Genomic DNA, 25,363 nt, shown 5'->3' on the forward strand with positions numbered 1-25,363 from the left:
AATATATAGGCCAAAGACATTATCATTTGCAGACGACAAACTGTTATTTCAAGAACGGTCTAGTTTCTGCAACCGGGATTTATTGATAATGGGTAATTTCAACTTTACTGACTTTGGATGACCCTTGAACATAGGATATAGGTAGTCGCTTGATTTTTTTTGGTGACAATTACTTAATTCAGGGTGTAAAAGAGCCCACAAGATATGGAAACTTACTCGATCTATTGATCACTAGCCGCAAAAGCATGGTAACTGATGTAGAAGTCGGTGAAACTCTTGCAAATAGCGATCACAACTTAGATTCAAACACCAAATTTGTTTCTAAAATACCCGATTTAAGTAAAGCTCAGTTCAGGAGCTTCAGCTTTCAGATTGGGAGGCAAAATTAAGCGAAAGACCTGTAGATCAAATGTGGGAAATTTTTCATAATATGCTCATTAAGATGATTCATACTTACATTCCTTTTAAGGACACGTTCCCCAAATCAGGCTCGCCCAAAATGGCTTCACAAAGAAACTGAAAAGGCATTGCTAAAAAGAGACAGGCTTATAAGAAATATACGTGGTCGGGTGCATCTATTGACTATCAAACTTATGTAATAATACAGGGAGATTTTAAAAAGACAATAAAAAAAAACGAAACGACAATACGAAATAAATACCGCTGATAAATCCAAAGAGAATCCCAAAGAATTCTATGGTCACATTAGAGATAAAAAACGATTATTAGGAATCACATTGGCCCACTATTATATGCTGACGGTCAACTTGAGTATTCAAATGAAAGAATGCGTGATATTTCAAACAATAATTCTAGCTAGGTATTCGTAAACGAAACACTATTAAGTGAACTCCAAACACCTGTGAAAAGTAGGGTAAACTTACTTACTACGGTAAATATAACAAAAGAAAAAATTAAAAGGTGTATAGAGAAACTCAAAGTTAATAAGACACCAGGGCTTGACGGTTGGCATCCAAGAATCTTAAAGTTAATGAAATATGAGATTGCTGTTCCATTAGAAATTATTTTCATAAAATCCATCATATCCGGAGATGTCCCAACAGAATGGAAGCTAGCTAACGTTACTTCCATATTCAACAAAGGTGACAAAAAGAAACCAAAGAACTATAGGCCTACAAGTTTGATTTTAATCGTAGGAAAAATAATGGAAACTACTATCAGAGATGCTACCGAACATCATTTAAAAAGTAACCGTTTGATAAATGATAGCCAACATGGTTTCAGACGGAAACGTTCTTGCGTGACTAACTTACTCGAATTCTACAACAGTTATCTCGAATTATGACAAAAGAAACAATATACATTTAATATATCTAGACTTTGCAAAAGCTTTTGATACTGTCCCCCTCGAAAGACTACGTACTAAATTAGCTTCACATGGAATAAGTGGTAGCCTATTAAAATGGACTAGTAATTGGTTAAACGATCGAGAACAGAGCTGTTCTAAATGGCAAAACTTCTAGATGGAAAAATGATACGAGTGGAGTTCCTCAGGGTTCCGTTTTTGGGCCACTTCTATTCAAAGTATATATAGATGATATAGACCATGGACTAAAATCTACTGTTTCCAAATTTGCTGATACAAAACTGTGCGGGATGGCAAATGATCACTTCAACCAATTAGATATTCAAGACGATTTTGATAAATTACAGCGATGGTCTAAACAGTGAGTAATGAAATTTAACACAGGTAAATGTAATGTAATGCACATAAGTAAGAATATTAGTACGATTACAAGTTATTTGGAAACTCGTAAACAAAAATGGATAGTGAAAATGATCTCGGCGTAATTATAAGTAACGATCTTAAATCATCAAAGCAGTATATTTCAGCCTCTGAGAAAACAAATAAGATTCTAAGACTAATTGTGCGATCTTTTGATTTCAAAAGTTCATCACTCATTAACAAACTATATAAATCGTTACCTTGTCCACATTTGGAATATGCTGTTTCCGTATGGTCACCGAATCTCATTAAAGACATTGACAGACTGGAAAAAGCACAACAACGAACCACAAAACTAATTCCAAATATCAAAAATAAATCATACGAAAATCGACTAACACATATGAATCTGCTTTCCCTAAAAAAGCGTAGACTCACAGATGACTTGATACAGGTCTTTAAAATTCTAAAGGAAATTGACAACATCAAAAGTGACAGAATTTTCACATTGAATCAGAATCAGACAAGAAACAATGGTCTCAAACTGTCAGGAAATAGATTCAATTTTGAAGTGGGTAGAAACAACTTCGCCATCCGTGTAGTTAATGAATGGAATAAACTTCCTGCACAGGTAGTGCAATGTAATGAAGTTCGAAGCTTTAAGAATCATTTAGATAAACACCTAACCAAGATGATGTAATGATTATAATTTATTTCATATGTTTTGTTTTTGTTTTGTTATTATTTGTCTGTTTGATTCTCATTTATTATTTGTTATATGTCAATTTATTATTATTTACTATTTACCTGTTTGTTTATTATTTAACTATACCTGTACATTTATTTATTTTATATGTTATTTACATTATTATAGTTTTTATTTATTAATTTATTATTAATAAATAATGAATGGACCAAAAGGTCTCCTGTCGGTATTCTCGGCCTTTGTAATAATTTGTAATGGAGGTTCGAACCCTGCATACGGCGAAGTTGAATCAAGGGCTTGATTAATTAAATTCCACGCTACAAAGTCCTCTGTAAAGAACATCGTCCTAGCCCTCCGATATGGGGTGATTTAATCCTTATCATGAACATCAATTTTGACGAGTGACATAGCATATCTTAAGACAGAATTTCGAACGATGAATTATAATGAATATGAAGAAAAAGACTTCTTTGGTATTTTTTATATATTTATAATTGCACAGCGAATTTATTCATGTGCCATTCTACAACGGTCGCTGATTATGATGAATGATTTCCATAATGATAATTGTAAATCTTACTGAATTTTGTGGTAAAAAATGAACTGAATCTTTAAGATTCATTTGTCCCTTCACTGGATCTTCATTCTTACATTCTTGACATTTTAATCGTTGGTTATTCCCTATCAAAATGAATTGGCACATTTAAGACTCCCAGGCTTGTTCCTACTTTTTCTACTTAAATGAATATCTCTCTTCAATTTTTATGTCTCTAGACCCATGGAAATGGCATTGCTATCATCCAACCCAACTTTTTTTTTTTTTTTTTTTTGCTGATGTCTCCGTACACCACCCAAGTACCAATCCTTTATCATGTTCACTTTGAATCTAAAACTCAGATCTATTCATATCTAAAACATATGTCTATCTACCATAACACCATTCTCCACTAAAGACTTCGCTTACATGCATTTAGCATAGTCATTCAATAATTTACGAAGTATTATAATACCAAATTATTCCAGTTTTGGTAAAGCTTGTAGTAAAACTCTTCCCCCTTCCTCTGTCGTCTCCCTCTTTCCTCCTTCCTTTTTCTTCTCCCTCTTCCGTCCTTTCTCCTTCCTCCTCTCTACCCCGTCCTTTCTTCTCCCTCCTTCCTCTTCCCTCGTCTCTCCTCCCTCCTCCCACATATAAACTATTACTACCTTTCCTAGTTTAAGATTCTGGTGGTAACACTAATGATATTTTCTTAAATTTACTGAATTTTGTGGTAAAAGATAAACTGAATCTACAGGTTTGATCATATAATCTCTAAGATTCATTCGTCCTTTTACCGGATCTTATTCTTGACATTTCTATCGTTAGTTATTCCCTATCAAAATCAATTTGCACATTTAAGATTTCCAGGTTTGGTCCAACATTTTCTATTTAAATGAATATCTCTTTCTGATTTTTTTTTATGTTTCTAAGGCCATGGAAATGGCTTCATTAACTTTATTCAACCCCAACCCTCTTTTTTTTTTCTTTTATTCTGATGATGTCTCCACACACTACCCCAATCCTATATCATGTACACTCTGGATCTAAATTTCACATCTATTCACCCTAAATACATCTAATGTCTAAAACATATGTCTATCTACCGTAACAACACTCTGCACTAATGAGTATGCTTACTTACATGCATTTCGCATAGTCATTCAATAATTCATGAAGTATTATAACACCCAAATAATTCCAGTTTTGACAAAAGCTTGTTGTAAAAGTCTTCCCCCTTACTCTTTCTTCTCCCTCCTTCCTCCTTCCTTTTTCTTCTCCCTCCTCCGTCCTTTCTCCTCCCTCCTCCCTACCCCGTCCTTTCTCCTTCCTCCTCCCTACCCCGTTCGTTCTCCTCCCTCCCTCCTTCTCTCCTCTTCCTTCTCTCTCTTCTCTCCTCTCTCCTCCCACATGTAGACTATTGGTACGTCTCCTAGTTTCAGATTCTAGTTGTAACACTAATGATATTTTCTTAAATTATGAATATAAATGACACCTCAATACACCACATATTGAGGACATAATTGACTGATTAGGTTTAACTATTTGGAGGCTAAGGCGGCGCCCCTTACCAAGGACTTTGTAGCGCGGAACCTAATCAACCACGACCCCGGTCCAACCCACCTCGCTGGCAGGGTTCGAACCACCGCCACACTGAGCTCCGCCGCAAGCAGCGACGCTCCATCCCAGTCGACCAACCGGCATCCTCGGCACAGGGCACAAGTTAATGCAATTATAGGTTTATGGTAACATTCATTCAGCTGAGGGAAGCCTCTGGTAGCCAAAGGCTCAAGTCAATTGTACGACTCTTTTAAATATTATCAGTGACGAAGGGTTTAATGCGATACGCGTCAATGAACGGGATCTGCTCAATGTCGGCACACTCTTCTCCAGCCACAAATCCTCTGCGTGGGGTTCGGTTCCAGCAACAGCTTCAGAAGTGTCCTCAAGGCTTTGTTTAGCTCCTTCCAGCCGTCTTTCTTGTATAGCCCCTTTCTATTTTCAACCCACATTTTGTACTCCTTGTCATCCAGGTCAGCTCTTGACCAAGGCTTTCTTTTGGTCATCAACTTGAAAAAGATGATGCCACAAGCCCAAACATCGACAGGAGGGCCTTGGTATTTCTTCTTGTGGGACTGTAGAACTTCTGGTGCCATGTACGGTTCGGTACCCACCTTCTCAGTCAAGCGAATCTCTTTGCCGTTGACGATGAAAAAGTCCGCAAGACCAAAGTCGGAGATCTTCACAACCTTATCTTTTGTTACAAGAAGGTTTTCAGGCTTTAGATCTCTATGAACGATGCCTCTTGCGTGGATGTAAGCAACGCCATCCAACAGTTGCTTAAAATAACATTTGGCATCTTTTTCCTACAGGTCAATCAGATGGCTCGCGATATCTCCTCTGGAACAATATTCCAGGTTGAAACACACAATGTTAGCCTTTTGTTCCCAGCAATACAGTTTGAGCACATTTGGATGGCTCATCTGGATGTGGATAATTTCCTCCGATGAAAATCCATATTCCGTAGGCTGGGAAAGGACACATTTTCGAGCAATCTTTGTCTTTTTCTTTCTTAGTAAAAATACTTTGCCATATCCTCCTTCTCCAAGGACCCTGACCTTAGTCCATCCTGATGCAAAATTGTAGCGTTTGCAGATCTCTTCGTTCTTCTTCAGGAGGCTTTCGTAGTCGGTCAGGGTGGCGGGCGACGAAGCAAAATATTCTATTTCGGTTCCACCGAAGTCAGGTTCTCTGGAAGTCGAAGTATTTCCTCTTCGGCAATTCTTCAGGTCCTGGAAACAGCGACACACGGCGAAAAACATCTGGAAGATCATCTTGAAGCAGTAGATTCCTACAACGACTCTAGTCTGGAGGAGAAAGATCTATCTTCACAAAGAGTCAAGAGGATTTCGTAGATTTGTGGTCACTTGGTGCGCTTGGGCTGAAGTGCACTCACACTCTCTCTCTCTCGTGCGCTGGTGGTGTAATTAGAAGCATGCTGGCCTCGCATTCACTTAGTTATGGGTTCGAATCCCGCACTCCTCTCAAATTCCCAGCAGTAACTGTTACTTGTCCTAATAGTACAGGGGAATAGGGAAAAGGAAACGGCAACGAATATACTCGTATAGCGAAGGATTACAACGGACATAAAACGCGGAGCATGCCGACAGGAGACCTTTTGGTCCATAACTATTGCGAATGCGGAAAAATTATAATAACGATAAATTAATAAAAGAAAAAAAAAAAGAAATTATATAAATAATAATAGATAAAATAAATGCATAAGTATAGTTAAATAATAAACAAACAGGTATATAATAACAATAAAATGACAAAAAACGAATAATAAATGAAAATCAAGCAAATAATAACAAAACAAATAATAGCAAACACAAGTATATCCTCCGCTATAAGAACATATACTTGACTATACGAGTATGTCCTTTGCTACACAAGTGCAATGTAGTTCAGTTCGAAGCTTTAAGGTTTGTTTAGATAAACACTTTAGTGTTTATGTATACCAAAGGACAAAGGTATATTCTTATAGCAAAGGATATACTGGTACATCGAATGGCTGGCTGGACGGTTTAAGGCGTCGTTACTTGCGGTAAAATGATAATGTAAGACATGATATTGAAACTAAAATGTGTCAAAAAGAAATAATCACGAGTTTCTTAAAACTATGTACTTTAATGCTCGTAATATTAGGAACAAATCCAAGAAATACAGGCGTATGTCAAAAACGAAAATCTCGATATGATAGGAATAACCGAGACATGGTTAAATGGTGGAGAGTTTGAAGCTGAATTTAACATTGCGAGATTTAAACACTTTCATGAGGATAAAAACCACAAGAAAAGTGGGGGTGTTCTGTTGTACGTTAAAAGCAATGTCCATGCAATTGGACAAAAAATGAATGTAGGTGTTATATATAGACCAAAGACATATATCATTAGCAGACGACAAACTGTTATTTCAAGAACTATCTAGTTTCTGCAAACCGGGACTTATTGATAATGGGGGATTTCAATTTTACTGACATTGATTGGATAACCTTTGAAAGGTAGTCGCTTGATAGATTTTCTTGGTGACAATTACTTAATTCAGCATGTAAAAGAGCCCACAATATATGGAAACTTACTCGATCTTTTGATCACTAGCCGCGAAAGCATGGTAACTGATGTAGAAGTCGGTGAAACTGTTGCAAATAGCGATCACAACTTAGATTCAAACTCCTAATCTATTTTAGAATAGATACTTGTGTCTCTAAAATACCCGATTTGAGTAAAGCTCAGTTCATAGGACTACGTCAGGAGCTTCAGCTTACAGATTGGGAGGTAAAATTAAACGAAAGACCTGTAGATCAGATGTGGGAAATATTTCAAAATACGCTCACTAAGATGATTCAAAAAGATCCCTTTTAAGGACAGACGTCCCCCAAATCAGGCTCGCCCAAAATGGCTCGACAAAGAAACTGAAAAATTATTGCTAAAAAGAGACAGGCTTATAAGAAATACAAGTGCTTGGGTGCACCTAATGACTATCAAAGTTATGTATCAATACAGAGAAATTTTAAAAAGACAATAAAAAAACCCAACGAAAACGACAATACGAAATGAATACCGCTGATAAATCCAAAGAGAATCCCAAAGAATTCTATAGTTACATTAGAGATAAAAAGGTTGTTAGGAATCACATTGGTCCACTATTATCTGTTGACGGTCAACTTGAATATTCAAATGAAGGAATGTGTAATATTTTAAACAATTATTTTAGCTCGGTATTCGTAAACGAAACACCTCAAAGTGAACTCCAAACTGAAACCTATGAAAAGTCTAGGGTAAACTTACTCACTACGGTAAATATAACAAAAGAAAAAATTAAAAGGTGTATAGAGAAACTCAAAGTTAATAAAACACCAGGGCCTGACGGTTGGCATCCAAGAATCTTAAAGGAAATGAAAAATGAGATTGCTGTTCCATTAGAAATTATTTTCAAGAAATCCTTCCTATACGGAGATGTCCCAAAAGAATGGAAGCTAGCTAATGTTACTTCAACATTCAAAAAAGTGACAAAAAGAAACAAAATAACTAAAGGCCTATAAATTTGACTTCAATCATAGGAAAAATGATGAAAACTATCATCAGAGATGCTATCGAACATCATTTAGAAAGTAACTGTTTGATAAATGATACCCAACATGAATTCAAACGGAAACGTTCTTTCGTGACTAGCTTACTCGAATTCTACAACACAGTCATCTCGAATTATGACAAAAGAAACAATATAGATTTAATATACCTAGAACTTGCAAAGCTTTCGATGCCGTCCCCCATGAAAGACTACTTACTAAATTAGCTTCACACGTAATAAGTGGTACCCTATTAAGTTGGACTAGTAATTGGTTGAACGATCGAAAACAGAGAGTTGTTATAAATGACAAAACTTCTAGATGGAAAAATGTTACATGCGGAGTTCCTCAGGGTTCTGTTCTTGGGCCACTTCTATTCATAGTATATATAAATGACATAGACCATGGACTAAAATCTATTGTCTCCAAATTTGCTGATGATACAAAACTGTGTGGAATGGCAAACGATCACGTAAACCAATTAGATATTGAAGAGGATTTAGATAAACTACAGCAATGGTCTGAAAAGTGGCTAATGAAATTTAACACAAGTAAATGTAAGGTAAAAATAACCTGTACCTACGTACAGGTTATTTGGAAATGCGTTAGCAAAAGTGAATAGTGAAAAAGATCTCGGCGTAATTATCAGTAACCATCTCAAATCATCCAAGCAGTGTATTTCAGCAACTGAGAAAACAAATAAGATTATAGGAATGATTGAGCGATCTTTTGACTTCAAAAGTCCATCACTCATTAACAAGCTCTATAAATTGTTAGTTCGTCCACATTTGGAATATGTTGTTTCCGCATGGTCACTGAATCTCATTAAAGATATTGACAGACTGGAAAAAGTACAACGGCGAACCACAAAACTCATTCCAAATATAAAAAATAAATCATACGAAAATCGACTACAACATATTAATCTGTTTTCACTAAAAAGGCGTAGACTCACAGGTGAATTGATACAGGTATTTAAAATTCTAAAGAGAATTGACAACAACAAAAGAGTCAATTTTCACACTGAATGAGAATCAGACAAGAAACAAGGGTCTCAAACTGTCAGGAAATAGATTTAATTTGGAAGTGCAATGTAGTTCAGTTCGAAGCTTTAAGAATCATTTAGACAAGCACCTAAGCAAGATGCTGTAATGATTATCATTTATTTTATACGATTTGCTTTTGTTTTGCTATTATTTGTCTGTTTGATTCTCATTTATCATTTGTTATATGTCAATTTATTATTATTTACTATTTAACAATTTGATTATTATAAAACTATACCTATGAATAAATTTATGTAATTTATAAGTTATTTACAAAATTATAGTTTTTATTTATTAATTTATTATTATTAAATAATGGACCAAAAAGTCTCCGGTCGGCATTCTCCGCCTTTGTAATCCTTTGTAATGGAGGTTCGAGCCCTGCCACCGGCGAAGTTGAACCACGGGCATGGTTAATTAAATTCCACGCTACAAAGTCCACTGTGAAGGGCACCGTTCTAGCCCTCCGATATGAGGTGATTTAAACCTTATCATGAACATCAATTTTGACGAGTGTCACAGCATATCTTAAGACAGAATTTCTAACGATAAATTATAATGAATACGTAGAAAAAGACTTCTTTGGAATTTTTTATATATTTATAATTGCACGGCGAATTTATCTATGTGCCATTCTACAACGGTCGCTGATTCTGATGAATACTTTCCATAATGATAATTGTAAATCTTACTGAATTTTGTGGTAAAAGATGAACTGAATCTTTAAGATTCATTCGTCCCTTCACTATATCTTCATTCTTACATTCTTGACATTTCTACCGTTGGTTATTCCCTATCAAAATCAATTGGCACATTTAAGACTCCCAGGCTTGTTCCTACATTTTCTATTTAAATGAATATCTGTCTTCATTTTTTATGTCACCACACCCATGGAAATGGCTTCATTGCTATCATCCAACCCCATTTTTTTTTGTCTTGTCGATGTCTCCGCACACCAACCAAGTATCTCAATCCTGGTCCAATTACACTTTGGATATAAAATTCAGATCTATTCACGCTAAGTACATCTAATGTCTAAAACATATGTCTATCTACCGTAACACCACTCTGCTTACTTACATGCATTTAGCATAGTCATTCAATAATTTACGAAGTATTATCATACCAAAATAATTCCAGTTGTGGCAAAAGCTTGTTGTAAAAGTCTTCCCTCTTCCTCTTTCTTCCTTCCTTTTTCTTCTCCCTCCTCCGTCCTTTCTCCTCCACCCTCCCTACCCCGTGCTTTCTCTTCCCTCCTCCTTCCTTCATCTTCCGTCTCCCTCTTCCCTCGTCTCTCCTCCCTCCTCCCACATGTAGACTATTACTACCTCTCCCAGTTTCTGATTCTAGTGGTAACACTAATGATATTTTCCTAAATTATGAATATAAATGACACCTCAATACACCACATTTTGAGGACATAATTGACTGATTCGGTTTAATTATCAGAGGGCTAAGGCGGCGCCCCTTACCAAGGACTTTGTAGCGCGGAACCTAATCAACCACGACCCCGGTCCAACCCACCTCGCTGGCAGGGTTCGAACCACCGCCACACTGAGCTCCGCCGCAAGCAGCGACGCTCCATCCCAGTCGACCAGAAGGCATCCTCGGCACAGGGCACAACTTAATGCAATTATAGGCTTATGGTAACATTCATTCAGCTGAGGGAAGCCTCTGGTAGCCAAAGGCTCAAGTCAATTGTACGACTCTTTCAAATATTAACAGTGACGAAGGGTTTAATGCGATACGCGTCCAACAACGGGATCTGCTCAATGTCGGCACACTCTTCTCCAGCCACAAATCCTCTGCGTGGGGTTCGGTTCCAGCAACAGCTTCAGAAGTGTCCTCAAGGCTTTGTTTAGCTCCTTCCAGCCGTCTTTCTTGTATAGCCCCTTTCTATTTTCAACCCACATTTTGTACTCCTTGTCATCCAGGTCAGCTCTTGACCAAGGCTTTCTTTTGGTCATCAACTTCAAAAAGATGATGCCACAAGCCCAAAGGTCGACAGGAGGCCCTTGGTATCTCTTCCAGTGGGACTGTATAACTTCTGGTGCCATGTACGATTCGGTACCCACCTTCTCAGTCAGGCGAATCTCTTTGCCGTTGACGATGAAAAAGTCCGCAAGACCAAAGTCCGAGATCTTCACAACCTTATCTTTTGTTACAAGAAGGTTTTCAGGCTTTAGATCTCTATGAACGATGCCTCTTGCGTGGATGTAAGCAACGCCATCCAACAGTACCTTAAAGAAGGATTTGGCATCTTTTTCCTCGAGGTCAATCAGATGGCTCGCGATATCTCCTCTGGAACAATATTCCAGGTTGAAACACAGAATGTTAGCCTTCTGTTCCCAGCAATACAGTTTGAGTACATTTGGATGGCTCATCTGGATGTGGATGATTTCCTCCGATGAAAATCCAAATTCCGTAGGCTGGGAAAGGACACATTTTCGAGCAATTTTCGTCTTTTTCTTTCTTAGTAAAAATACTTTGCCAAACCCACCTTCTCCAAGGACCCTGACCTTAGTCCATCCTGATGCAAAATTGTAGCGTTTGCAGGTTTCTTCGTTCTTCTTCAGGAGGCTTTCGTAGTCGGTCAGGGTGGCGGGCGACGAGGCAAAGTTTTCTTCGTTTTCGGTTCCACCGAAGTCAGGTTCCTTGGAAGTCGAAGTATTTCCTCTTCGGCAATTCTTCAGCTCTTGGAAACAGCGACACACGGCGAAAAATAGCTGGAAGATCATCTTGAAGCAGTAGATTCCCACAACGACTCTAGTCTGGAGGAGAAACATCTATTTTAACAAAGAGTCAAGAGGATTTCGTAGATATCTGGTCACTTCGTGCACTTGGGCTGAAGCGCACTCGCTCTCTCTCTCTCTCTCTTTCTCTCTCTCTCTCTCTCTCTCTCTTTCGTACCCTGGTGGTGTAATTAGAAACATTGTGGCCTCGCATTCCCTTAGTTATAGGTTCGAATCCCGTACTTCTCTCTAATTCCCAGCAGTAACTGTTACTTGTCCTAATAGTACAGGGACATAGGGCAAAGGAAACGGCAACGAATATACTCGTATAGCGAAGGATTACAAAGGCGTAGCATGCCAACAGGAGACCTTGTGTTCCATAACTATGTCGAATGCGGAAAAAATTATAATAATGATAAAAAAAATGAAAAAAAATAAAAAATAAAATAAAATTAAAATAATATAAATAATAATAAATAAAATAGATAAATGCATAGGTATTGTTGAATAATAAACAAACAGGTAAATAGTAAATAATAATAAATTGACAAATAACGAATAACAAATGAAAATCAAGCAAATAATAACAAAACAAATAATAGCAAACACAAGTAAATACTTAAGCAAGGTGCTGCAATGACTGCCATTTATTTTATATTGTTTATGTGTACCAAAGGACAAGGATATATTTTTATAGCGAAAGATATACTTGGGTAGCAAAGGATATACTCGTATATCGTATGGCTCTGCTGGACAGGTTAAGGCGTCATTACTTGCGGCAAAATTATAATGTAAAACATGATATTGAAACTCAAAATGTGTCAAAAAAAATAAAAATAATCACGAGTTTCTTAAAACCAGGTATTTTAATGCTCGTAGTATTAGGAACAAATTTCAAGAAATACAGGCGTATGTCAAAAGCGAAACTATCGATATGATAGGAATAACTGAGACATGGTTAAACGGTAGAGAGTTAGAAGCTGAATTTAATATTGCGGGATTTAAACACTTTCATCAGGATAGTAACCACAAGAAAGGTGGGGGTGTTCCGTTGTACGTTAAAAACAATGCCCATGCTTGTGTTTTAAAGATAGTGAAACAGGATGCATATGATACTTTGTGGGTTGAGTTTACCCAAACAAATCGACAAAAAATTAATGTACGTGTAATTTATAGGCCAAAGACATTATCATTAGCAGACGACAAACTGTTATTTCAATAACGGTCTAGTTTCTGCAACCCGGATTTATTGATAATGGGTAATTTCAACTTTACTGACATTGATTGGATGACCCATGAACATGGCCATATAGGTAGTCGCTTGATTGATTTTCTTGGTGACAATTACTTAATTCAGCATGTAAAAGAGCCCACAAGATATGGAAACTTACTTGATCTATTGATCACTAGCCGCGAAAGCATGGTAACTGGTGTAGAAGTCGGTGAAACTGTTGCAAATAGCGATCACAACTTAGATTCAAACACCCAAAATTTTTTAAAATAGATACTTGTGTTTCTAAAATACCCGATTTCAGTAAAACTCAGTTCATAGGACTACGTCAGGAGCTTCAGCTTTCAGATTGGGAGGCAAATTTAAGCGAAAGACCTGTAGATCAGATGTGGGAAATTTTTTCAAAATACGCTCACTGAGATGATTCATACTTACATTCCTTTTAAGGACAGACGTTCCCCAAATCAGGCTCGACCAAAGTGGCTCGACAAAGAAACTGAAAAAATATTGCTAAAAAGAGACAGGTTTATAAGAAATATAAGTGCTCGGGTGCATCTAATGACTATCAAAGTTATGTATTAATACAGATTTAAAAAGACAAAAAAAAAAAAAAAACGAAAACGACAATACGAAATGAATACCGCTGATAAATCCAAAGAGAATCCCAAAGAATTCTATAGTTACATTAGAGATAAAAAGGTTGTTAGGAATCACATTGGTCTACTATTATCTGCTGACGGTCAACTTTAATATTCAAATGAAGGAATGTGTAATATTTTAAACAATTATTTTAGCTCGGTATTCGTAAACGAAACACCTCAAAGTGAACTCCAAACTGAAACCTGTGAAAAGTCTAGGGTAAACTTACTACGGTAAATATAACAAAAGAAAAAATTAAAAGGTGTATAGAGAAACTCAAAGTTAATAAAACACCAGGGCCTGACGGTTGGCATCCAAGAATCTTAAAGGAAATGAAAAATGAGATTGTTGTTCCATTAGAAATTATTTTCAAGAAATCCATCATATACGGAGATGTACCAAGAGAATGAAAGCTAGCTAATATTATTCCCATATTCAAAAGAAATGACAAAAAGAAACCAAATAACTACAGGCCTATAAGCTTGACTTCAATCAGAGATGTTATCGAACATCATTTAGAAAGTAGTTGTTTGATAAAAGATAGCCAGCATGGATTCAGACGGAAACGTTCTTGCGTGACTAACTTACGCGAACTCTACAACACAGTTATCTCGAATTATGACAAAAGAAACAATATAGATTTAGTATATCTAGACTTTGCAAAAGCTTTTTATACCATCCCCCACGAAAGACTACTTACTAAATTAGCTTCACACGGAATAAGTGGTAGCCTATTAAGTTGGACTAGTAATTGGTTGAATGATCGAAAACAGAGTTGCTTTAAATGGTAAAATTTCTAGATGGAAAAAATGTTACGAGTGGAGTTCCTCAGGGTTCCGTTCTTGGGCCACTTCTATTCATAGTATATATAAATGATACAGACCATGGACTAAAATCTATTGTCTCCAAATTTGCTGATGATACAAAACTGTGTGGAATGGCAAATGATCACTTAAATCAATTAGATATTCAAGAAGATTTAGATCAATTACAGCAATGGTCTGAAAAGTGGCTAATGAAATTTAACACAGGTAAATGTAAGGTAAAAATTACAGTAAGTACAGGTTATTTGGAAATGCGTTAGCAAAAGTAAATAGTGAAAAAGATCTCGGCGTAATTATCAGTAACCATCTCAAATCATCCAAGCAGTGTATTTCAGCCTCTGAGAAAGCAAGTAAGATTTTAGGACTGATTGCGCGATCATTTGACTTCAAAAATCCATCACTCATTAACAAGCTCTATAAATTGTTAGTTCGTCCACATTTGGAATATGCTGTTTCCGTATGATCACTGAATCTCATTATAAACATTGACAGACTGGAAAAAGTACAACGGCGAACCACAAAACTGATTCCAAATATCAAAAATAAATCATACGAAAATCGACTAACACATATGAATGTTTTGCCTAAAAAAAAAGCGTAGACTCAGAGGTGACTTGGTACAGGTATTTAAAATTCTAAAGGGAAGTGGGTTGAAACAATTTCGCCAACCGTGTAGTTAATGAATGGAATAAACTTCCTTGCACAGGTAGTGCAATGTAGTTCAGTTCGAAGCTTTAAGAATCATTAAGATATATACCTAACCAAGATGCTGTAATGATTATAATTTATTTTATACGATTTGTTTTTGTTTTATTATTTGTCTGATTGTCATTTATTATTTGTTATATGTCAATTTATTATTATTTACTACTTACCTGTTTGTTTATTATTTAACTATACCTGTACATTTTATGTATTTTATATGTTATTTACATTATTATAGTTTTTATTTATTAATTTATTATTACTAAATAATGAATGGACCAAAAGGTCTCCCGTCGGCATTCTCCGCCTTTGTAATCCTTTGTAATGGAGGTGCGAACCCTGCTACCGGCCAAGTTGGATCAAGGGCATGGTTAATTAAATTCCACGCTACAAAGTCCTCTGTAAGGGGCACCGTTTTAGCTTTCCGATATGAGGTGATTTAAACCTTATCATGAACATCAATTTCGACGAGTGACATAGCATATCTTAAGACAGAATTTCGAACGATGAATTATATTGAATATGAAGAAAAAGACTTCTTTGGTATTTTTTATATATTTATAATTGCACAGCGAATTTATTCATGTGCCATTCTACAACGGTCGCTGATTATGATGAATGATTTCCATAATGATAATTGTAAATCTTACTGAATTTTGTGGTAAAAAATGAACTGAATCTTTAAGATTCATTTGTCCCTTCTCTGGATCTTCATTCTTACAGTCTTGACATTTCTATCGTTGGTTATTCCCTATCAAAATAAATTTCCACATTTAAGAATCCCAAGCTTGTTCCAACATCTACTATTTAAATGAATATATCTCTTCTATTTTTCATGTCTCCACACCCATGGAAATGGTTTCATTGCTATCATCCAACCCCCTTTTTTTTTGTCTTGTTGATGTCTCCACACACCAACCAAGTACCTCAATCCTGTTTCAATTACACTTTGGATCTAAAACTCAGATCTATTCACGCTCATTATATTTTATGTCTAAAACATATGTCTATCTACCATAACACCACTCAGCACTAAAGAGTACGCATACTTACATGCATTTAGCATAGTCATTCAATAAATTATGAAGTATTATAATACCAAAATAATTCCAGTTTTGGTAAAGCCTGTAGTAAAAGTCTTCTCTCTTCCTCTTTCTTTTCCCTCTTTCCTCCTTCCTCTTCCTTCTCTCTCCACCCTCCTCTCTCCTTCCTCCTCCCTACCCCTTCCTTTCCTTCCCTCCTCCGTACTTCCTCGTCCTTCTCCCTCTTCACTCCTCTCTCCTCCCTTCTCCCACATAAACTATTAGTACCACTACCACATACAGATTCTAGGTGTAACACAAATGATATTAAATTAAATTATGAATATAAATGACACCTCAAATCACCATATATTGAGGACAAAATAGACTGATTCGGTTTAACTATTTGGAGGCTAAGACGGTTTCTCTTACCAAGGACTTTGTACCGCGGAACCTAATCAACCACGACCCCGGTCCAACCCACCTCGATGGCAGGGTTCGAACCACCGCCACCCTGAGCTCCGCCGCAAGCAGCGACGCTCCATCCCAGTCGACCAGCCGGCATCCTCGGCACAGGGCACAAGTTAATGCAATTATAGGCTTATGGTAACATTCATTCAGCTGAGGGAAGCCTCTGGTAGCCAAAGGCTCAAGTCAGTTGTACGACTCTTTCAAATATTAACAGTGACGAAGGGTTTAATGCGTTACGCGTCTATGAACGGGATCTGCTCAATGTCGGCAGACTCTTCTCCAGCCACAAATCCTCTGTGTGGGGTTCGGTTCCAGCAACAGCTTCAGAAGTGTCCTCAAGGCTTTGTTTAGCTCCTTCCAGCCGTCTTTCTTGTATAGCCCCTTTCTTTCTTCAACCCACAATTTGTACTCATTGTCATCGAGGTCAGCTCTTGACCAAGGCTTTCTTTTGGTCATCAACTTGAAAAAGATGATGCCACAAGCCCAAAGGTCGACAGGAGGGCCTTGGTATCTCTTGTTTTGGGACTCTAGAACTTCTGGTGGCATATACGATTCGGTACCCACCTTCTCAGTCAGGCGAATCTCTTTGCCGTTGACGATGAAAAAGTCCGCAAGACCAAAGTCCGAGATCTTCACAACCTTATCTTTTGTTACAAGAAGGTTTTCAGGCTTTAGATCTCTATGAACGATGCCTCTTGCGTGGATTTAAGCAACGCCATCCAACAGCTGCTTAAAATAACATTTGGCATCTTTTTCCTCGAGGTCAATCAGATGGCTCGCGATATCTCCTCTGGAACAATATTCCAGGTTGAAACACACAATGTTCGCCTTCTGTTCCCAGCAATACAGTTTGAGCACATTTGGATGGCTCATCTGGATGTGGATGATTTCCTCCGATGAAAATCCATATTCCGTAGGCTGGGAAAGGACACATTTTCGAGCAATCTTTGTCTTTTTCTTTCTTAGTAAAAATACTATGCCAAACCCACCTTCTCCAAGGACCCTGACCTTAGTCCATCCTGATGCAAAATTGTAGCGTTTGCACGTTTCTTCGTTCTTCTTCAGGAGGCTCTTGAAATCGGTCAGGGTGGTGGGCAACGAGGCAAAGTTTTCGCTTTCGGCTCCACCGAAGTCAGGTTCTCTGGAAGTCGAAGAATTTCCTCTTCGGCAATTCTTCAGCTCCTGGAAACAGTGACACAAGCCGAAAAACAACTGGAAGATCATCTCGAAGCAGTAGATTCCCACAACAACTCTAGTCTGGAGGAGAAAGCTCTACCTTCACAAAGAGTCAAGAGGATTTCGTAGATTTCTGGTCACTTGGTGTGCTTGGGCTGAAGCGCACTCGCTCTCTCTCTCTCTCTCTCTCTCTCTCTCTCTCTCTCTCTCTCTCTCTCTCTCTCTCGTGCGCTGGTGGTGTAATTAGAAGCATGCTGGCCTCCCATTCGTTTAGTTATGGGTTCGAATCCCGCACTTCTCTCCAATTCCCAGCAGTAACTGTTACTTGTCCTAACAGTACAGGGGCATAGGGCAAAGCAAACGGCAACGAATATACTCCTATAGCGAAGGATTATGAAGGCGTAGCTTGACGACAGGAGACCTTTTGTTCCATAACTATGTCGAATGCGGAAAAAAATTATAATATTGATAAATAAAATAAAAATAAAATAAAAATATTAATAAATAAAATAAATAAATGCACAGGTATAGTTAAATAATAAACAAACAGGTAAATAGTAAATAATAATCAATTGACAAATAACGAATAATAAATGAAAAACAAGCAAATAACAATAAAACAAATAATAGCAAACACAAGTATATCCTCCGCTGTAAGAACATATCCTTGGCTATACGAGTATGTCCTTTGCTACGCAAGTGCAATGTCGTTCAGTTCGAAGCTTTAGGTTTGTTTAGATAAATACTTAAGCAAGGTGTTGTAATGACTGCCATTTATTTTATATTGTTTATGTGTTCCAAAGGACAAGGATATATTGTTATAGCGAAGGATATACTTGTGTAGCAAAGGATATACTCGTATATCGAATGACTGGCTGGACGGGTTAAGGCGTCGTTACTTGCGGCGAAATTATAATGTAAGACATGATAATGAAACTCAAAACGTGTCAAAAAGAAATAATCACGGGTTTCTTACAACTATGTACTTTAATACTCATAGTATTAGGAACAAATTTCAATAAATACAGGCGTATGTCAAAAGCGAAAATCTCGATATGATAGGAATAACCGAGACATGGTTAAATGATAAAGAGTTCGAAGCTGAATTTAATATTGTGGGATTTAAGCACTTTCATCAGGATAGAAACCACAAGAAAGGTGGGGGTGTTCCGTTGTACGTTAAAAACAATATCCATGCTTGTATTTTAGAGAAAGTGGGTTGAGTTAACCCAAACAAATGGACAAAAAATTAATGTAGGTGTAATATATAGGCCAAAGACATTATCATTAGCAGACGACACACTATTATTTCAAGAACTGTCTAGATTCTGCAACCGGGATTTATTGATAATGGGTGATTCAATTTTACTGACATTGGATGACCCTTAAACATGATTGATTTTTTTGGTGACAATTACTTAATTCAGGGTGTAAAAGAGCCCACAAGATATGGAAACTTACTCGATCTATTGATCACTAGCCGCAAAAGCATGGTAACTGATGTAGAAGTCGGTGAAACTCTTGCAAATAGCGATCTCAACTTAGATTCAAACACCAATTTTTTTTTAGAATAGATACTTGTGTTTCTAAAATACACGATTTAAGTAAAGCTCAGTTCAGGAGCTTCAGCTTTCAGATTGGGAGGCAAAATTAAGCGAAAGACCTGTAGATCAAATGTGGGAAATTTTTCATAATACTCTCATTAAGATGATTCATACTTACATTCCTTTTAAGGATAGACGTCCCTCAAATCAGGCTCGCCTAAAGTGGCTCAACAAAGAAACTGAAAAAAGGATTGCTAGAAAGAGACAGGCTTATAAGGAATATAAGTGCTCGGGTGCATCTAATGACTATGAAAGTTATGTATCAATACAGAATTTTAAAAAGACAATAAAAAAAAAACGAAAAGACAATACGAATGAATACTGCTGATAAATCCAAAGAGAATCCCAAAGAATTCTATAGTTACATTAGAGATAAAAAAGTTGTTAGGAATCACATTGGTACACTATTATCTGCTGACGGTCAACTTGAATATTCAAATGAAGGAATATATAATATTTCTCACAATTATTTTAGCTCGGTATTCGTAAACGAAACACTATACAGTGAATTCCAAACACCTGTGAAAAGTAGGGTAAACTTACTTACTACAGTAAATATAACAAAGGAAAAATTAAAAGATGTATAGAGAAACTCAAAATTAATAAAACACCATGGCTTGACGGTTGGCATCCAAGAATCTTAAAGGAAATGAAAAATGAGATTGCTATTCCATTATAAATTATTTTCAAGAAGTCCATCATATCCGGAGATGTCCCAAGAGAATGGAAGCTAGCTAACGTTACTCCCATATTCAAAAAAGGTGACAAAAAGAAACCAAATAACTATAGGCCTATAAGTTTGATTTTAATCGTAGGAAAAACAATGGAAACTATTATCAGAGATACTATTGAACATCATTTAGAAAGTAACCGTTTGATAAATGATAGTCAACATGGTTTCAAACGGAAACGTTCTTGCGTGACTAACTTGCTCGAATTCTACAACACAGTTATCTCGAATTATGACAAAAAAATATATATATATACATTTAATATATCTAGACTTTGCAAAAGCTTTTGATACAATCCCGCACGAAAGACTACTCACTAAATTAGTTTCACACGGAATAAGTTGGACTAGTAATTGGTTGAATGATCGAAAACAGATTTGTTTTAAATGGAAAAACTTCTAGATTGAAATTTTTTACAAGTGGAGTTCCTCAGGGTTCCGTTTTTGGGCAACTTCTATTCATAGTATATATAAATGATATAGACCATGGACTAATATCTACTATTTCCAAATTTGCTGATGATACAAAACTGTACGGAATGATCACTTCAACCAATTAGATATTCAAGAAGATTTAGATCAATTACAGCAATGGTCTGAAAAGTGGCTAATGAAATTTAACACATGTAAATGCAAGGTAATGCACATAGGTAAAAATAACAGTACGATTACAAGTTATTTGGAAATTTGTTAACAAATGTGAATAGTGAAAAAGATCTCGGCGTAATTATCAGTAACGATCTCAAATCATCCAAGCAGTGTATTTTACCCTCTGAGAAAGTAAATAAGTTTCTACGACTGATTGAGCGATCATTTGATTTCAAAAGTCCATCACTCATTAACAAGCTATATAAATCGTTAGTTCGTCCACATTTGGAATATGCTGTTTCCGTAAAGACATTGACAGACTGGAAAAAGTACAACAACTCACCACAAAACTGATTCCAAATATCAAAAATAAATCATATGATAATCGACTAAAACATATGAATCTGCTTTCCCTAAAAAAGCGTAGACTCAGAGGTGACTTGATACAGGTCTTTAAAATTCTAAAGGGAATTGACAACATCAAAAGTGACAAAATTTTCACACTGAATGAGAATCAGACAAGAAATAATGGTCTCAAACTGCCAGGAAATAGATTCAATTTGGATGTGGGTAGAAAAAACTTTACCAATCGTGTAGTTAATGAATGGAATGAACCTGCTGCAGAGGCAGTGCAATGTAATTAAGTTCGAAGGTTTAAGAATCATTTAGATAAACACCTAAGCAAGATGCTGTAATGATTATAAGTTATTTTATATATATATATTTTTTTTTATTTGTCTGTTTGATTCTCATTTATTATTTGTTATATGTCAATTTATTATTATTTACTATTTACCTGTTTATTATTTAACTATATACATTTATTTCATTTATTTACATTATTATAGTTTTTATTTATTAATTTATTATTTGGAAGTGGATAGAAACAACTTCACCATCCGTGTAGTTAATGAATGGAATAAGCTTCCTACACAGGGAGTGCAATGCAATTAAGTTCGAAGCTTTAAGAATCATTTAGATAAACACCTAAGCAAGATGCTGTAATGATTATATGTTATTTCATATTATTATTTTTTTGTTATTATTTGTCTGTTTGATTCTCATTTATTATTTGTTATATGTCAATTTATTATTATTTACTATTTACCTGTTTGTTTATTATTTAACTATATACATTTATGTATTTAATTTATTTACATTATTATAGTTTTTATTTATTAATTTATTATTATGATTTTTTTCGCATCCGATGTACATATGGACCAAAAGGTCTCCTGTCGGCATACTTCACCTTTCAAATCCTTTATAATGGCGGTTCGAACCCTGTCACCGGCGAGGTTGAACCAAGGGCATGGTTCATTCAATTTCACGCTACAAAGCCCTCTGTGAGGGGTACCGTCTTAGCTCTCCGATAAGGGGTGTTTGTGACGTTAAACCTGATCATGAACATAAATTTCGACGTGTGACATACCATATCTTAAGGCAGAATTTCGAACGATGAATTATAATGAATATGTAGAAAAACACTTCTTTGGTATTTTTTATATATTTATAATTGTATGGCGAATTTATCCATGTGCCATTCTACAACGGTCGCTGATTGTGATGAATGATTTCCATAATGATCCTTGTAAATCTGAATTTTGTGGTAAAAAATGAACTGAATCTTTAAGATTCATTCGTCCCTTCACTGGATCTTCATTCTTACATTCTTGACATTTCTATCGTTGGTTATTCCCTATCAAAATCAATTGGCACATTTAAGACTCCCAGACTTGTTCCTACATTTTCTATTTAAATTAATATCTCTCTTCATTTTTTATGTCTCTAGACCCACGGAAATAGCTTTGTTGCTATTATCCAACCACATTTTTTTTTGTCTTGCTGATTTCTCCGCACACCACTCAAGTACCCCAATCCTGTATCATATACACTTTGGATCTAAAACTCAGATCTATTAATGTCTAAAACTCAGATCTATTAATGATTAAAACTAAGATCTATTCATGTCTAAAACATATGTCTATCTACCATAACACCACTCTCCACTAAAGACTACGCTTACTAACATGCATTTAGCATAGTCATTTAATAATTTACGAAGTATTATAATACCAAAATAATTCCAGTTTTGGCAAAAGCTTGTTGTAAAAGTCTTCCCACTTCCTCTTTCCTTCTTCCTTTTTCTTCTCCCTCTTCCGTCCTTTCTCCTCCCTCCTCCCTACCCCGTCCTTTCTCCTCCCTCCTTCCTCTTCCTTCTCCCTCTTCCCTCGTCTCTCCTCCCTCCTCCCACATATTTCTATTACTACCTCTCCTAGTTTAAGATTCTGGTGGTAACACTAATGATATTTACTTAAATTTACTGAATTTTGTGGTAAAAGATAAACTGAATCTACAAGTTTGATCATATAATCTCTAAGGTTCATACGTCCTTTTACTAGATCTTATTCTTGACATTTCTATAGTTAGTTATTCCCTATCAAAATCAATTTGCAAATTTAAGATTTCCAGGTTTGGTCCAACATTTTCTATTTAAATGAATATCTCTTTCTGCATTTTTTTATGTCTCTAAGGCCATGGAAATGGCTTCATTAACTTTATTCAACCCCAACCCTTTTTTTTTTTTCTTTTATTCTGATGATGTCTCCACACACTACCCCAATCCTATATCATGTACACTCTGGATCTAAAATTCAAATCCATTCACCCTAAATACATCTAATGTCTAAAACATATGTCTATCTACCGTAACACCATTCTGCACTAATGAGTATGCTTACTTACATGCATTTAGCATAGTCATTCAATAATTCATGAAGTATTATAACACCCAAATAATTCCAGTTTTGGCAAAAGCTTGTTGTAAAAGTCTTCCCCCTTACTCTTTGTTCTCCCTCTTTCCTCCTTCCTTTTTCTTCTCCCTCCTCCGTCCTTTCTCCTCCCTCCTCCCTACCCCGTCCTTTCTCCTCCCTCCTCCTTCCTTCCTCTTCCTTCTCCCTCTTCCCTCGTCTCTCCTCCCTCCTCCCACATGTAGACTATTACTACCTCTCCCAGTTGCAGATTCTAGTGGTAACACTAAATTATATCTTTAAATTATGAATATAATTTACACCTCAATACACCAGATATTGAGGACATAATTGACTGATTCGGTTTAATTATCAGAAGGATAACACGGTGCCTCTTACCAAGGTCTTTGTAGCGCGGAACCTTATCAACCACGACCCCGGTCCAATCCACCTCGCTGGTAGGGTTCGAACCACCGCTACCCCGAGGTCCACCGGTTTAGGGTAATATTCATTCAGCTGAGGGAAACCTCTGGTAGCCAAAGGCTCAAGTCAATTGTACGACTCTTTCAAATATTAACAGTGACGAAGGGTTTAATGCGATACGCGTCCAACAACGGGATCAGCTCAATATCGGCAGACTCTTCTCCAGCCACAAATCCTCTGCGTGGGGTTCGGTTCCAACAAGAGATTCAGAAGTGTCCTCAAGGCTTTGTTTAGCTCCTTCCAGCCGTCTTTCTTGTATAGCCCCTTTCTATTTTCAACCCACATTTTGTACTCCTTGTCATCCAGGTCAGCTCTTGACCAAGGCTTTCTTTTGGTCATCAACTTGAAAAAGATGACACCACAGGCCCAAAGGTCGACAGGAGGGCCTTGGTATCTCTTCCTGTGGGTCTGTAGAACTTCTGGTGGCATGTACGATTCGGTACCCACCTTCTCAGTCAGGCGAATCTCTTTGCCGTTGACGATGAAAAAGTCCGCAAGACCAAAGTCGGAGATCTTCACAACCTTATCTTTTGTTACAAGAAGGTTTTCAGGCTTTAGATCTCTATGAACGATGCCTCTTGCGTGGATGTAAGCAACGCCATCCAACAGTTGCTTAAAATAACATTTGGCATCTTTTTCCTACAGGTCAATCAGATGGCTCGCGATATCTCCTCTGGAACAATATTCCAGGTTGAAACACACAATGTTAGCCTTTTGTTCCCAGCAATACAGTTTGAGCACATTTGGATGGCTCATCTGGATGTGGATAATTTCCTCCGATGAAAATCCATATTCCGTAGGCTGGGAAAGGACACATTTTCGAGCAATCTTTGTCTTTTTCTTTCTTAGTAAAAATACTTTGCCATATCCTCCTTCTCCAAGGACCCTGACCTTAGTCCATCCTGATGCAAAATTGTAGCGTTTGCAGATCTCTTCGTTCTTCTTCAGGAGGCTTTCGTAGTCGGTCAGGGTGGCGGGCGACGAAGCAAAATATTCTATTTCGGTTCCACCGAAGTCAGGTTCTCTGGAAGTCGAAGTATTTCCTCTTCGGCAATTCTTCAGGTCCTGGAAACAGCGACACACGGCGAAAAACAACTGGAAGATCATCTTGAAGCAGTAGATTCCCACAACGACTCTAGTCTGGAGGAGAAAGATCTATCTTCACAAAGAGTCAAAAGGATTTCGTAGATTTGTGGTCACTTGGTGCGCTTGGGCTGAAGCGCACTCTCCCTCTCTCTCTCTTGTGCACTGGTGGCGTAATTAGAAGCATGCTGGCTTCGCATTCGCTTAGTTATGGGTTCGA

At 36.9% G+C, this 25,363-nt stretch overlaps 3 protein-coding genes across 5 annotated transcripts in view; all 3 read right to left on the reverse strand.

Annotated features, from left to right (window-relative positions):
- The window catches only part of LOC143033019 (uncharacterized), a 787,267-nt gene that overhangs the window by 266,426 nt on the left and 495,478 nt on the right, over positions 1-25,363 (reverse strand). The gene's annotated exons all lie outside the window — the stretch shown is intronic.
- LOC143033077 (serine/threonine-protein kinase Chk1-like) lies at positions 10,875-11,843 on the reverse strand. The gene has a single exon (XM_076198276.1). It carries the CDS (start codon positions 11,841-11,843, stop codon positions 10,875-10,877), a length of 969 nt encoding a protein of 322 aa, XP_076054391.1.
- Positions 16,988-17,953, reverse strand: LOC143033078 (serine/threonine-protein kinase Chk1-like). The gene is made up of 2 exons (XM_076198277.1): positions 17,470-17,953; positions 16,988-17,373 (listed from the first exon to the last, which is right to left on the reverse strand). Exons 1-2 carry the CDS (start codon positions 17,951-17,953, stop codon positions 16,988-16,990), a joined length of 870 nt encoding a protein of 289 aa, XP_076054392.1.

Source organism: Oratosquilla oratoria, chromosome 15 (assembly GCF_046742065.1).
Source record: "Oratosquilla oratoria isolate Oo_2021 chromosome 15, ASM4674206v1, whole genome shotgun sequence".
Taxonomy (NCBI): domain Eukaryota; kingdom Metazoa; phylum Arthropoda; class Malacostraca; order Stomatopoda; family Squillidae; genus Oratosquilla; species Oratosquilla oratoria.

Coding starts and splice junctions, on each gene's coding strand:
- LOC143033077 (XM_076198276.1), bottom strand. CDS start 11,843: ATGATCTTCCAGCTATTTTTCGCCGTGTGTCGCTGTTTCCAAGAGCTG.
- LOC143033078 (XM_076198277.1), bottom strand. CDS start 17,953: ATGATCTTCCAGTTGTTTTTCGGCTTGTGTCACTGTTTCCAGGAGCTG. Junction 17,374..17,469: donor CGAGGAAAAAGATGCCAAAT/GTTATTTTAAGC, acceptor TTGTAACAAAAG/ATAAGGTTGTGAAGATCTCG.